The 15,777-nt window shown below is 41.7% G+C and overlaps 2 protein-coding genes across 16 annotated transcripts in view; one reads left to right on the forward strand and one right to left on the reverse strand.

Annotated features, from left to right (window-relative positions):
* The window catches only part of LRRC7 (leucine rich repeat containing 7), a gene marked incomplete at its 3' end in the record, with an annotated part of 196,840 nt that extends 185,595 nt beyond the window's left edge, over positions 1-11,245 (forward strand). For 2 of the 6 annotated variants that reach the window (XM_081008899.1, XM_081008910.1), the window contains one exon: positions 10,953-11,245. In XM_081008899.1, coding sequence (XP_080865025.1) covers positions 10,953-11,089 — 137 coding nt within the window. The remainder of the gene's footprint in view (positions 1-10,952) is intronic. The other 4 variants (XM_081008909.1, XM_081008912.1, XM_081008915.1 and 1 more) reach the window with 4 other exon arrangements.
* The window catches only part of LRRC40 (leucine rich repeat containing 40), a 29,821-nt gene extending 14,114 nt beyond the window's left edge, over positions 1-15,707 (reverse strand). For 5 of the 10 annotated variants that reach the window (XR_013987321.1, XR_013987322.1, XM_081008935.1 and 2 more), the window contains exons 1-12: positions 14,235-15,038; positions 12,825-13,006; positions 12,342-12,415; positions 11,637-11,766; positions 10,310-10,433; positions 8,981-9,123; positions 7,868-8,040; positions 6,598-6,688; positions 6,448-6,493; positions 4,069-4,180; positions 2,491-2,598; positions 810-920 (exon numbers count right to left, since the gene is read on the reverse strand). Coding sequence is in view for 8 of the 10 variants with exons in the window: in XM_081008935.1 (XP_080865061.1) it covers positions 810-920; positions 2,491-2,598; positions 4,069-4,180; positions 6,448-6,493; positions 6,598-6,688; positions 7,868-8,040; positions 8,981-9,123; positions 10,310-10,433; positions 11,637-11,766; positions 12,342-12,415; positions 12,825-13,006; positions 14,235-14,385 (1,445 nt within the window). In the remaining 2 variants the exon portion in view is untranslated. Of the gene's footprint in view, positions 1-809; positions 921-2,490; positions 2,599-4,068; positions 4,181-6,447; positions 6,494-6,597; positions 6,689-7,867; positions 8,041-8,980; positions 9,124-10,309; positions 10,434-11,636; positions 11,767-12,341; positions 12,416-12,824; positions 13,007-14,234; positions 15,041-15,641 lie in introns of those variants that run through there. The other 5 variants (XM_081008934.1, XM_081008933.1, XM_081008938.1 and 2 more) reach the window with 4 other exon arrangements.
* Between the last annotated feature and the right edge of the window lie 70 nt (positions 15,708-15,777).

A 15,777-nucleotide genomic window follows, 5' to 3' on the forward strand; every position in this document is an offset into this window, starting at 1 on the left:
GCAGAACTTTCCAAACTGTGTCATGACACGTTGGTGTGTCAGCTGCAGTGTGTCAGTGTGTCGTGTGAACACTTCCTGTGCTCTTCCAGGGGCTGGAAAGGGGTTAGTTTAACCTCTGGTTTGTTAGTAAAACTTAATTACTGGATTGCAAAATGATGCATGTTTAAAAAGTGTGTCACCAATATGAAGAGTTTGGAAAGCTCTGCCATAAGGGCTCATAAGATACAAGTTACCTGTACTGAATGGAAGAAGTAGGGTATGGGTGAATGTAAAAAAGTTTAGCCTACTTTTTAGCTGCTGTTTTATTACCATTGCTTTATTGATTACAATAAATTATTATATAGTGTATTATTTGGTAGCAGACCCATTCAGGGGGCGGGCAGCAGATACACTTGCCCCAGGCCTCAGAGGGTTAAGCCAGCTGGGGGCCCCTGTCAGGGACCAGCTGCTTTTTATTTTTATTTTTTGAGTTTATAACTTTATTCTAACAAGACTCTGGTCTGGGCCTCAGACAAGCTCTGCATGGGCCTGCTTGGTAGGGTAAGCTTTAATAGCTCAGGCACTGAAATGGTTGTGTTTGTGTTGTAACTGGGATGTTCTACTGTTATGTTCATTGCTGTTTGCAAGCTGCTCTGGGATTCACTTGAATACAAATACAGTGCAATTTTTTTTAAAAAAAAACATACCTACCTACATTGGCTAACATTCAACTGTCAACTGTCAGCATTAATCAAGTGGAAAATCCTTAAGGGAATCTACAAATTCCCTTCAAAAATGTCGTATAAACAAAGGTTTAAGTAATCACCTACCTAACATCCAAATGTGTCAGTCTGTGAAGCATACAGAGCTCCAGAGAAATAGACGAGAGCTTGTTGAAACCAAAATTGATATCAGAGACTGATTCTTTTAGTTCCACAATTCTGAAGCCCAGTTGTAAAAAAAAAGAAAAAAGCAATTGATCTCATCAATTGTTTCGTGCTATTTCAAAAGATCAGATTAAACCGGATTGTATTCACCACTGTGTAACTTTCTATTAGTTTCTCTCAAACACTGGGACCCACCAATGGGCCGTAGGTCAGCTTTAGCTAGGCCTCAGCCACAATATGAAAATACCTGCTTCCAGGTTCAAACTAACTCACTAAGTCTGAATTGGGAACTCTGCTTACTTTAAACCAGCGGTAGCTGATGCTGTGGGCCACAAGTCCCATCACCTCCAGCCAGCATGGCCAAGGATAATAAGAGTTCTAGTCCACAACATCTGTTGGGCATCTTGTTGGATTCCTCTTGTTTAAACTATGGTTTGTTAGAAGAAGCCAGTATCAGAAATCTTGGGCCACATTCACATGCAACTCTCAACCATGGTTTAAAACAATGTGGACACACCTGCACTCCACTCTTCACATCCCATGTGCCTAGGAGGATAATTTTGCCAAAGTGTACAATAGTTTATTTTTACAGAACCATGGCTTAGTTTTTATATATACAGTACAGTATATACATAGATACACACACACACACACACACACACACACACACACACACACATCTATCTATCTATCTATCTATCTATCTATCTATCTATCTGGGTTGTATAAAACTTAACAGAGTTTGTTTTAAATCAGACCCCTAGGCACTGGCGGAGGAAGAGGAATGTGGGGGGAGCACCCCGCCCCCCAGAAGTGCGATCCCGGTGGGGTGCCATCATGGCTGCCCTCCCTGCGCAGGGCGCCCTGCCCCCAGAACGCGCATCATACCCCGCCTGCTCTCCGCCCCCTGATGCCAGAGCCTGAAGCTCCGCCACTGCCCCTACGTTCATATGTAGAGTTAAGCTGGGATTCTTTAAAAGTAAAAGTAAACTCTGCTGTAACTCTTCTCCCTTCACATAACACTCAACTATGGTTTAGTGTTGTGTACAAATCAGGTCACTTGTCTGTATATCTATTGTGATGATTTCCTAAATTCTGCTGTAGGCCAAACCTTGGTTTATTTGCTTTTAAGTTAACACCGCTCTGCCTTCCTCCACCCCAATGAAAGGTCTTACAATTATTATTATGGATTACTTAAATTTATATACTGCCCTTCATCTGAAGATCACAGGGTGGTTTACAACTTAAAAACAAATACATATCATAATAATAACAAAAACTTACCCCAATAACCCCCTCATAAATACATTTAAAAGGCCATAGATTGCATAATCAGTGAAAGGCCTCATTATAGAGGAATGTTTTTGCCTGGTGCCTAAAGATATGTAGTGAAGGCACCAGGCCAGCCTCCCTGAGGAGAACATTCCACAAACAGGGAGCCATTGCAAAAAAAGACCCATTCTCATGTTTCCATCCTCTAGACATCTTGAGGAGAGGGCACATGAAGAAGTACAACACCCCCACTACCAAAAAGTACAGTCGTGTATGTGATTGCACTCCAGTCCCCCCCCCCCCATACCATCTCAAAAAGGTTTAATTAATATTTCTCTAGGAGAAACAGTACCTTATTGGAATTTCAGTCAGCTGATTCTTGCTGAAATTTACAGTAGTGACTGGATTGGTTCCAACTGCATTCAGCACTTCATCTGGAATTACAGCTGCCTGTTTTTCACTGGAAAATATTTATTTAAAAAGTCATATTATTTAATAGAAGGATAACAACATTATCAATTGCCCAGAACTCCAATAGGAAAGGCACTGTACATTTAAGAGTCAGGTTGCAAAATGAATTATATTGTACTCAAATATCAAAATAAAACATGGTTAGGAAACCAGATCCCAGTATCCTAAGGAGACACTTTTAAAAAAAGGAAAGATGCATTAGAGTTTTTATAATCTTTGCAACTCCAGCTAAAAAACGTCAACAATACTAATCCAAAGACACTTTTAGAATGAAATCCTGTGCATAGGTAGTACTGTCTGGTTTGTTACTGATCTTACGTAAGCCATTCTGAGAGCCTTTTAAACTTCATAGTGCAGTACCTGATTGGGAATGTTTGGGTGCCTCTGTGAAGCCAATCTCTCCTCCACCTAGATACAGTGGTACCTCTGATTACGTACTTAATTCATTCCGGAGGTCCGTACTTAAGCTGAAACTGTTCTTAACCTGAAGCACCACTTTAGCTAAGGGGGCCTCCCGCTGCCGCCGCCGCGCCTCTGGAACATGATTTCTGTTCTCATCCTGAAGCAAAGTTCTTAACCTGAGATACTATTTCTGGGTTAGTGGAGTCTGTAGCCTGAAGCGTATGTAACCTGACGCGTATGTAACCCAAGGTACCACTGTACCCCTGGAAAGTGCTGCTGCTGCTGCTGCTGGGAAGCTAGCACTGTGGCTCCACCCCACTAAGTGAGCCACTTCTGACTTATTTAACAAAATTTATATACCGCCTGTTTGTAAGGAAACAGCTAAGCAGTTTACAAGAATATAAAATATTAGAAGTTTCAATAAAGAAGTTAAAAACAGGTATTTTTTTGTGGTGTTTTCTTTCACTCATGATTAAGGGGTGGCCTCATTAAAACTGCACCAGTGCCATTTGCTCTATCAAGGATGAATCACATGGTATCCAACGAAGTAGTTCTGTAAGCACAAGGACTTCTGTCTGCACAGTGTAAGTTCCCCTCCCTCTCCCCAGGCACCCTCTAAATCTGTTCTGGAGGTACCCCAAAACCTTTTGGAGCAGATCTGGAGAGGGCACAGAGGGGGAAAGAGGGAAGTTCCATTGTGTAAATGAAAACAGAACAACTTTGTTGGATTCTGCCCATTATATTTGTTTTTATTTACTGTATTGGCTCGAATATAAGCCACACCCAAATATAAGCCGAACCTTTAAAATTCATGGGGGGCGGGAGAGAGACAATACCCAAATATAAGCTGCTTCCTTAAAATTCCACTGGCACTCACACCTGTTCCATTTTACCATATGTCTGTTTCAGCAGTGATATCGTAAAAGCCAATTTTTGTAAGTTCATGAATTTAAGCCACACTTTAACTTTTCACGGTCGGAATTTGGGGGGAAAGTGAGGCTTATATTCAAGCCAATACGGTATATGTATAGAGCTGATAAGCTTAAAATTCTCTTACCTATAGTCCAATGTTTTTAATGCAGTTATAGCATGCAGATTAATTTTTGACTGACTTGGCAAAGTCATTGCTGTCACAGGAAATTCTCCATTTGGACCAATTATGTCATCATCTAAAGAAAGCAAAAGGAAGTATATATGTTTAATATTGTACAAACATGAGAATCTGCAAAAATCTGAAGATTTTTAAAAATGTAGCCAAGTAGTTAAGATGATTTTTCATTTCAATTTTACCCACTTTGGAGTCTGAACATCATCAAAGTAAGAGTTTTCACAGCAGATGAAGTTTGCTTCATTCAGACACAACGATAATTAAAGACGACTTTGTTCAAAATATTTCATACAATGGACCTAGAAGACTCTCAGGCGTGTTCTTTGGGAAGTCTGAAAAGGCTGGGAATATCAATATTTCTTCCAAGTGTAAGAATGTATTTTGGACTGCAGTTTTATCCACTTCTATCTATATCAGTGACGTAGGGCATAGAACTTTGTATTCCTTAACTACCGTATTTTTCGCCCCATAGGATGCACTTTTTCCCCTCCAAAAATGAAGGGGAAATGTGTGTGCGTCCTATGGGGCGAATGCAGGCTTCACACAGATCTCCGCAAGCCGTGGGAGCCCACGCCGGGCTCCCGCGGCTTGCGGAGAGTTGCCTGCATGCCGAAGGCTGGGTGCGCTGAGCTCAGTGCGCCCAGCCTTCGCTGGGCTCCCGCAGCTTGCGGAGAGTTGCCTGTTCTGGGGGCTGGGGTCGGGGGAAGCTCGGGCTTCCCCCGCCCCCGCCCCGCGCCTGGGGGGGAAATAATTCCCCCCCCCTTTATTTCCCCCCCAAAAAAACTGGGTGCACCTTATGGGACGGTGCGTCCTATAGGGCGAAAAATACGGTATATCAAGACCAATGGAGCAAGTGGCTTTAAGTGAACCATTTTTGGATTGCATTTGTAAGTATCTTGTGGTCAATCAAGTGTTGCCAAATGTCAAAGAACTGTACAGGGTGTTACAGGAAAATAACTTGGTGATTGTATAGCCTAAAAACTTGGCTGCAATACATTTTTAATTTATTTAAGAGGAAGCTATACAAATGACACAGAGAAAATGCTCTGATCACATGTGGCTGATACAGTTCCCGATCAATTTTGGAACATGTCTTAAAAAACCTGACTATGAAATATATTGGCAGTTAAGTCTGTATAGTAACCCAGGTTCATTAGTTCTACCATCTAACTTTTACAGTGGTACCTCAGGCTAAGTACTTAATTCATTCCAGAGGTCCGTTCTTAACCTGAAACTGTTTTTAACCTGAAGCACCACTTTAGCTAATGGGGCCTCCTGCTGCCGCCGCACCTCCAGAGCACAATTTCTGTTCTCATCCTGAAGCAAAGTTCTTAACCCAAGGTACTGTTTCTGGGTTAGTGGAGTCTGTAACCTGAAGCGTATGTAACCCAAGGTACCACTGTATACATACAAAATATAGCTAAGGAATTATTTTCAAATTATATCAGAGCCAGACCTTTCAAGTGCCATCACCAGTTAGTTATTACGCACTAGTCTCGAAATCCTCTGGCACAAATAGTTAAGATTCATTCTCTCTTTCTCAATGTATTTATGTTTAGATACATAAATTTAAGTTTAAATAGAACACCAAGGGAGAAAGCAGCCTTAGTGCTCAAGCATGAACACATTTACTTGCAAGTATGCCCTTCATCTGAAATCAATAAAACATTTTCAAATGCTTTTAAGCATGCTTGTAAGCATGTGTACAAAATTAAGTATGTGGCTATTTCCTTATTAAGTAAAGGAACACAAGGAAGTTATCAGCTTCAGTCAGAAATGTCAAACTTAATCTGTTCCGGTTTAAGTCCATTCTTAAACCAAAGCGTTTTTAAACCAAGGCGTACTTTCCCATAGCAGTGGGGGACTCAATTTACAAGTGGAACACACTCAACAGGAAGCAGAACATGTTCTGCTTCCAAGGCAAAGTTCACAAACCAAAACACTTCCGGGTTTGCAGTTTAATCCAACTTGTTCATAAACTAAGCAGTTCTTAAATCAAGGTACCACTGTAGTAAACTATTAAGCTGGTATCTAGTCAACAAGTGATTCCTCTGGACATTGTTTCCCACTGTTCTATTAACACTGAGCAAGAGTTTTCAATTTATTTATGTAAGAATTTATTTATATAAGAATTTATATCACAAGGGATGTACTTCATTCTGATACATACTAGAAACCATCTCTTATGTGGGACTTGGAAAAGAGAAAAGATATGCAACCAGGTGTGAACAAATAGATTTCTAGACATAACAAGATCATGAAGAGTTAATCTAGCTAGTCCAAGAGTTGATTTAACTGTAACCTTATCCTCACAAAGAAAACTTTTACCTTGTATTTTACTTCTAAGGTATTTCAGAATTTCTTGCGTCCCTTTCTGAAATGGAAGAATAAAAGCACAAAAAGCTTGTCAACCACTTGCATCTTTTGAATCTTAAGGGGTAGAAACAACTCACGACAGTATGTAAATTATGCTCTTACTTGTACAACATCCCTTCGGATTGTCCTTAAAGGGTTTCCTTCCAGCCCCAAGAACTTCAGTTGAGACAGGTTTCCTAGCTTGGAAGGAAGGCTGCAGAGAGAAGAATTCTCTTTATAAACAACCTCAAAGCCAGAAGATGGAAGCAATGCTCAGTTCAGTTATTCAGGCTTGGATCCAAACTACCATATTTTTCACTCCATAAGACGCACCTGACAATAAGGCGCACCTAGTTTTTAGAGGGGGAAAGCAAGGGGGAAAATATTATTTAAAGGGAGCGCTGAACAGAGCCTGTATGCATCCCAGGCTCTGCTCAGCACTCCCTTTCACGAGCCGCGTGGAGCATGTGTGCAGCACTTGCAGGCTTTTCCCCGAGGAGGGAGAAGGGCAGCCCGTCACTCAGAGAAAAGCCCCCAAGAGCCACACACACACTCCGTGCGGCTCTTTAAAGGGAGTGCGGCTCTTGGGGGCTTTTGCGGGAGGTGGGGGAAGTGACAGAGCGCGCGGCTCTGTCACTTCCCCCACCTCCCGCAATAGCCGCACGCTCTTTAAAGGGAGTGCGGCTATCCCTGGCTCCCTGGATGAAGGCACCCTGCTGCCCTGTGGAGGCTTTGCACAGCTAAGCTAGAAGCCAGAAAAGCGAGAGGGATCGCTGCGCAGCTGTTCTGTCTTCTGGCTTAGCCGCGCAGCCTGCATTCGCTCCATAAGACGCACACACATTTCCCCTTACTTTTTTGGAGGGAAAAAGTGTGTCTTATAGAGCGAAAAATACGGTAAGTGCAAACAGTCACAAGCTCCTTCTATTCACTGATAAGGAAATATCCAGTTGAGAATCCCCCTGGCAGAAGGGATGGGAGAGGCAATTTTCACAGGTACCTCCATGCCACTTCTCCTGCTGGTCTGAATGATTTCCCCAATCATCCAGAGCAGAATTTCATGTGGACACTGCTCTTGTGGGTACGCGGAAATCAGTGAAAGATCCCCCACTTTTGCTGATGGGAGCACTCTATTAGCGGAACTTTCACCACTGGTTAAGATCCAAGCCCCTGCATTCTGAACCTTGTTAATTAGAGCATTATTCATGGTTCAATATTACTTTACCAATTAATAATAATGTATTTCAAGAAACAGTATGGTTTGAGCATTTGCTTTTAAATTCAGTAACAGTGTAAACTTGCTCCAAACTAAGGAAGACAACTAATTATTATTATTTCTACCTCGCCCATTTGGCTGGGTTTCCCCAGTCACTCTAAACAATGCCCATAGTCTTACCTACTAATATCATTGTTGGATAGGTCTAGTCGCTCTAACCCCTGTAACAGGGTTATTTCATCAGGCAGCGATTTTAGCTTATTATCTCTTAGTTCCAATACACACAAAGAATTCAGATGTTTCAGATGGTCAGGTTTTAACACTTCGATCTGATTTTCACCAACATGCAACTCCTAGAAGAATTTTAAAAATGAATAAATCACATAATCTATCAATTCTGTATCAAGGTTAATCTATTACATAGGATGCAAGAGTCGTATTTTTACATATTTATTGAATTTAGAGTTTTTTTAAGCAGATAGTCTACAGCACGCACGTCAAACTCCCTAGAGACTGCGATCTACTCCCAGTATAAAACAACTGACAGTGATCTACCCATTGTCCCTGGGGGGAGGGCCCAAATTTGTTGAGCTTTTTTTTAGGTGAGACTACAGTTGCTCTGCTAATAACAAGCAGGAGCAGCAATACTTTCCGACAACAGTGGGGGCAGAGCCAGCGATCATAAGGGAGCCCACGGTCGACCACAATCAACAGCGATCATTCAGGTATCAACCTGTCGATTGCGATCAACCTGTTGGACATATAGCGGGTCTATAGTTACCTTGTAGAAACTTAAGTCATTAGAGTTGCTATATTATTCTCTTACTAAACTGCACAGAACTAAGCCAGAGTGACTTCTGCATTGGATTGGCCCTCACCAGCCTTATTAAAATCTGGATAGAATTAGTTTTCATTTGAAAAATGTTCCATCCACACTTGAACAAAATCTTTATGTGCATGTGTCACTAGGATGCCCCTCTCTTTGAAGAAAATGCTGCCTGAAAGCACCATGTTAATTGTTAAATGCAATGTAACCCTAGCATCACAAGACAAAATAAAGCTTAGAATCCAATTTCAGAAGCTAGCTGCATTAACTTGACCACTTTTATTTCAGTTTCACCAACATAAAGATTAACTTATCCTTAATTGCAACAGGCTTCAGAAAAGAAAAGATTCAATACTACAATCTATACACACACAGGCATCAAACATACTGAGAATAAATCTGTTTTAAAAGATGTCTTTATTGGAGTTTACATATTTTAGGTAATATGTACTGAGAATAAACCTTACCTTTAAAAATTTACATGAAGGAAGGTCTGGCAGGTAACACAATTTATTTCTCCTTAGATAAAGCTGCTCTAATGATACCATATTGGCCACTTCAGGAGGTACTGTTTCCAGATAGTTTTTTGAACAATCAAGCTGTCTCAGACCTATAGAAAGGAACATAAGAATAGCTCTGCTGGATCAGGCCTTAGGCCCATTTCATTTAACATCTTGTCCTCACAACAGCCTACCAAAATGCCAAATGGAGAAACAAGTGGAAACATTAGAATTAAAAAATAGGGTGGCTTAAATACAAGCACCACACAAGAATATTTTTTTTATTATACTTCTGAAAGAGGCTTCAAATATTTGCCAGCCAAGCCAAATATTAATTAATGCAAAGGCTGTAGAATATATTGCTGGATTTTTAAGTTATACCTACATTAGAATCTTCAGAATTCTTAGTTAAGAGCTATGCCACTTGGGAATAAAAGACAATGACTCACGGCTGAGGAAAACCCTCTTGTGTAGGCAAGAAGGCACTTCCGCTTACAAGGCAGAGTTGCCCCTTTTCCCTCTGTGAGTTTTCACACTGTTTCACACACTGTCTCAGAGGGTCCCAACGATAAGGAATGACTTTTCAGAGGGCTTGGTAGTCTGCAGTGTGAATGGTGAGTGGGAAAGCCCTGTTACATGAGCAGAACTCTGCTCATGTTTCTTTCAGTCCAGACCATTATTTATAGCTGTACAAAGACACATAGCTGTTAACACATTTCTGAATGCATGCTGCCCCACATTTGCCAAGGAAAACTATTGCTTTCTGCTGTGAATAGCTTACATTGCATGCAGATTACAATGCAGAGGCACTTTACATATAAGCGTCTTCTCATAACTTGTCACAGGAAAGTCTTACTGCACTGTGAAGACCAGTTCTGCTGAACTACCAAGTTCTGGTTAAAATTGAGTGCCACACTTTCTCAACTACATCAGTGGTTCTCAATCTCTTTCCCCCATGGACCACTTGAAAACTGTTGAGGGTCTTTGCCGACCACTTAATGATTTATCTGCCTATTGTAGCAATGGTATGCACAGTGCTAGATGTTGTGTGGTTGTTGTTGTTTTGATGTTTTATATATATATTTACTCTATTTTTATAGGCACACTGTGGGCCACCTGAATGAAACTAGTGATCCACAGACCAGTTTGGGAACCACTGATGTACATGAACATAAAATTCCTTAGAGAAGAGTGATAGCAATGTACTTTTAAAATGAAGTTTCATTAAACCCCTACTACCAGGAAAATAAGACAACAAAAATATTCCAGTCAAGTCATAATTCAAGGCTTCCTTACTTTTCATTGCACTGATTTCTGCTGGCAGGCTCTTCAAATGATTACAAGTCAAATTGAGCCGCACCAAATTTGTTAGAAAACGAAAACTTGTTGGGATACTAGAAATACAGTTGTTGGAAATATCCTAAAGAAAGCGGAAAATAAAAAATTATGTTATGGTTTAGAATGGCTACGTAAGAAAATTGTGGTGAATAAGCCAAGTAGTATGGGTTCAGCACTAAGTATGAAAACATGGCAGTTATTAGTCAGCACTTGCAGTATTTCCACCCTGGTTCTTTTTCAAATGAAGTCCAAGAATTTCTTGTTTGGCAGGGCCAGAATGCAGTAGTTCCAATGTCAAAGGGATTATAAAATAGCAATATGAATGGCTAGCAGCAATGAATGGAATATTCACTTGGTAGACTGAAGACAGTCATAAGCCTCATCATAGAAATACATTGTTTGAAATAAATATGATTTACTGTGTGTGAGCAGCTTTCTCAAATATGATGGACAATTTTTATACCTGCTTACAAGTACAGTTTGAAATATCGGTAGCTTCTCAGTTTAGGAAAAAGACAACAGGGGAAGGGACAGAAAAATGATAAACTGGAAATAGTATGGAAAAAATGGATTACATTTTCTCCCTCTCTAATTATGCTAGAACTAGTGGTCTTACCCAAGAAAACTGACCAACTGAAGATTCTGGGCAGACAGAATAAAGTACTTTGCAAAACATGCATCATGAATTGGAATTCACTGCTACACAATAAGGTGACTGCCACACTCAGGTATCTTTAAAAGAGGGTAAGTCTATTATTGGTTATTAACTGCGATAGCTATATGGATCCTTGATGTTCTCAGGTAACAAATCTATTAATAAAAGCTGCAAGGTGTGGGGAGATGGAGACAAGAGAGAATGGCTGTTGCCTTTCTAGTGAACTTCTGGGAAGAATCCCATTGGCCAGAGTTGAAAACAGAAATGTTGGCCTTATGAAAGAGAAGTCGAATTTTTCAACACATCCCATGAGACTTCTGATGGAGATAATTTTTTTTAAATTAAAAAACCCCCACACATAATCAATCAGCTTAATTTTAAATGAATCAGATACAGTAAAATAAAAGATTTAACAAATCATACAATTTTTGCAAGCAGTGTCATACATAGAATTTAAATGCTTTCATAGCAAAACTGTCAAACAGGTACCAAATGACTATTAATACGGGGCTGGTAAATCAAAGGTAAGAATTTTAAAGAACAGTACCCATTCAAGAGTTAAGCAAGTAATGAACTAATATTAGTAACCAAAACATCACCAGAATCATCATAAAAGCCTTCTCTACTTACCAACTCTTCCAAACTAATAAGCTTTCCAAATTCATCAGGCAACTGATTTAATTCATTGTGCTGCAGAAGCAGACTTCTTAAATGTTTTAGTTGGATAAGCTCCTCCGGTATATCTTTTAGTCTATTATGGCTGTTGATAAAATAAAAATTATGAAGAAATGCATTAGTAAAGAGGGAAAGGGACCCCTGACCATTAGGTCCAGTCGTGGCCGACTCTGGGGTTGCGGCGCTCATCTCGCTTTATTGGCCAAGGGAGCCAGCGTACAACTTCCGGGTCATGTGGCCAGCATGACAAACCAGAGCAGCGCACGGAAACGACGTTCACCTTCCCACCAGAGTGGTACCTATTTATCTACTTGCCCTTTGACGTGCTTTCGAACTGCTAGGTTGGCAGGAGCAGGGAACGAGCAACGGGAGCTCACCCCGTCGCAGGGATTCGAACCGCCGACCTTCTGATCGGCAAGTCCTAGTCTCTGTGGTTTAACCCACAGCGCCACCCGCATCCCAATGCATCAGTACTTTGTTCTAAAACAATCTTGCCTGTTAATTTACAAATGTTACATGTCCACAAGAACCTACTATCTACACATAACTAAAAACTAATGTACTTAAACTTTCCTTACCTCAATCTTCACTTTAAAGATCTTTAAACTTTTTCCATTCCTTAAACATGTTCTGTGTACAAAGTTTGTACAATATATTTACCTCACATTAAGTTTCTGGAGATTTTCCAGCGTTCCTATAGCAGAAGGAAGAGATGTCAGTTGATTATCATGCACCTAAAAATAAAAAGAAATTGTCAGCACTTTTACTTACTTCAAAAAAGTAAGAAATCAATTGCTCCCTGTACCAAACAGTTTAGGATCCAAGCATTACCATCAGCCACTGCATTACATTCTGAACTATGTCTGAAAATATGGTGATAAATAACAAAGCTCTTTAAATCTTTCCAGTTTTTATTTAACACATTGTTAGAGTGTGTTTATTTATTTTACTTATTTCGTAAAATTTTTATACTACTTGATTGCATGAACACAAAAATGTATCTTTAACATAAGATCTATGCATATCCCTGAAGATTACGAAACACAACAAAGCTCTTACAGAATGAAAGAGGCCTATTTCCCTCACTTTTCATCATCAAAATATGAATATGAAAGCAACATTAATCAAAAATACTGTACTCACATCCAATACAGTGAGAGCAGGCAACAGTCTTAGATCATCAGAAAGACACTGCAGTTTGTTCGAAGATAATATTAGTTTGGCGAGATCAGTTTGCTCCCACCACCGTTCATCAGCACTAAAGGAGAGGTTTTGCTTCGCCTCTTCTGGAGTATCCAAGTTTATTCGCCATACATGTGGAGGGACTGGAGACAGAAAAATGAACACAAGAAAAGCCCTTCTGGATTAGACCTATGGCTCACCTAGTGCAGCATCCTGTTCTCTGTGGTCGACCAGCAACCTATGGGAATCCCACAAGAAGTCACCATTTGCAACTTCCAGCAACTGCCTCTGGAGGTAAGTAGGCAGTCACCAGAGCTAGTAGCCACTGACAGTCCATGAATTTGCCCAACCATCTTTTAAGACAACCTGAGATGAAGCAGAAATGGTTGTATTCAAACCCCCCCCCAAATGAAACCCACCGAAATCAATCGACCTCGTGTTAGTTAACTTCAGTGCTCCTACTCCGAATAGGGCTGGTGCTGGATGCAACCCAAGCTCTCCTCTTCCCTTCGCCCAGGCTTAAGAAATAATAAGCGGGTTCTTCCCCCAGTTGCCGACCTCCATCCAGCCCCCCACAGGAAAGGCACATTATAAAACTTCAGAGGAATAATAAAATGATGGCCAATGCCCATTCAAATGCCCCCAAACTGTGGTAGACAAGAGGGAGTGGAGCAAAAAATAAAGAGACCAAAGATACAGAATGTCTGTGGAAGAGGGGAGACCCTTTTCGGACTGTCTGAGAAAATATTATGGTCAAATGAAATCGCAGGCAGGATTTGAAATATAAGCAGAAGAAGGAGAATAATAATAGTCACCGTTATTATTTATTTGTACCCCATACAAATACTATAGACAAATGAAATCGCAGGCTGGGTTTGAAATATAAAAAGGAGAATAATACTTATTTGTACCCGATACAAATATCTGACTAGATATAATGAATTTAATACAAATTATATGTTTTAGGGGGGGAAGTATTTAAGGCAGTAGATAAAAGATTTGAATGGCAACCTCACAGAAGGATAGGGAATCAAAATGTCAAGAGAACACTGTATTGAAATTGAACTGCATTTGTTAAATTGTGTGGAAATTTTTTTAAAAAATATTATTAATTATAATAATTATTATTATTAAAAGAGGGAATGAAGCCGCACTCAGCTCAGCACACGCCCCTGGAGTCCTCGGGCCCCAACCAGCGCTCTTTCCTCAGGAATAAAGCGGGAAGCAGCCGGGCGCGACCTGAGAGGAAGACGCGGCCTCCGCGGCCGACAGGTGGGGACCGCCCGGTCTCCTCAGGAAAGGCAGCGCAGCGGAGGCAGCCGCGGCCTCGGCCCGCGGAGACGGGGGAATCCAAGCGGCGGCCCCGCTCACCTTCGGTCAGCCCGCGGCCAGAGAGGTTCAACTGGCCGCTCTTCCGCGCCGTCCGGATCAGCCCCTGGGGCACCGCCGCAACGCCGTCGCCCGCGCCCCGCCTGAAGCCGGCGAGAGAATCTCCCGCGCCTCTTCTTCGCGCCCTGGACATGGTCTCCGCCGACCCGCTCGGTTGCCCGCACCGGCTAAGCCCTCGGAGCGCGGCGCAAAGCCGGGTTGCAACGCGGGCCCGCCCGTCTTTCCTCGCGTCGTAGGCGGTTGGCGCCTCCTCTTCCGCGCGGGGAGGGGAGCCGCCCCAGAGGAAAGTCCTGACTGAGCTCCCGTCAGAGCTTTAGCTGAGCCGGGACTTGCTTTTTTATTTTAACCGGGAAGCACAGCAAGATGGCTATAGAGTATATGTCGGCGGCTTTTCTCCCTGAAAGTATGCACGCTGAAGTCATAAATAAGAAGAGCCTGTGCAGTTGGTGGACTGAGTGGCAGAACTCACTGAGCCGCCCCATTGAATGGACCTTGGGCAAAATGAAGTGCAAAATGCAAATTTAGTATCTATAGACGAAGGTCTCCCAAGCCTAAGGTGCGACTCCCAGGCAGGCATCGCCTCAGCTTTTTACAAATGAAACGCTGTTTATTCCGCTCACCATTTCCTAAGAGACTGTTCTGAGCCTGTGGAAGAGTTCTGATATACAAATCGTGTTATAAACGAAATTCCGACTCTAGGAATAACTTTATACAAGAGCAACTCAGGCTAGCATCTGACGAAGTAAGACTGTAGTCCACAAGGTGCGGACATTGGGTTGCACCATTATTTATTTATTGCCAGTAAGCAATAAATAAGCATCGGATTTTTTTTTTTTTTACAATCCCAGTGTGGGAAACAAAGTAATAACAAGGGAGCAAAACGAGATACAAACATTGCAAAAATGATATAAACAGGTCCGACGAACAACTCAACATGTCTATTATAAGGTTAAACAAGCAAGCTATAGCAAAAAAATTGCTATTGCCAATTTAACCAAAACACCCAGGTATAAAGAAATCATTCAAACTGAATAAACAACCAATGGTCTTAGCAAACCCCTCTCTCACAGAGGGCCCCACTCCGTGCAAAAAAACTCTCTCTGTGGCTTTTGAGTTAACTTAGCATGTATCTTCCCCCTACCCTTAATGAATACTCAGTCCAACTTTCTGTCTAATGGCTGCTAAACAATCCAAGGAGCTTGTAATTCGAATGGACCCTGCTTCAAATTAAGCACACAGAGAGATAAACAGACAGAGAGAGATAAGAATTGTTCACTCCAGTTAGCCCTGTCCAAAAGCTAAGGCACCTCACAACCCCAGCGCTAAGTAGCTGCCTTAGCAAATAGCAAAGCGTTCAACGCGACACGCCTCCGCAGAAAGTGCGATTACCGCTTCGAAACCAAAGGCACATCCGAGGCATGCGCAACAAAGTGTTCTATGGAACCCACACACACGCGCGCGCCGCGCAAAGAATCAGCGGGAGTGGGCATGCGCAGGACGCTAGTTCTGCGTGTCTACCGCGGCT

The sequence above is a fragment of the Podarcis pityusensis genome (genome assembly GCF_964106645.2).
Source record: "Podarcis pityusensis genome assembly, chromosome: 6".
NCBI classification, from domain to species: Eukaryota; Metazoa; Chordata; class Lepidosauria; order Squamata; family Lacertidae; genus Podarcis; species Podarcis pityusensis.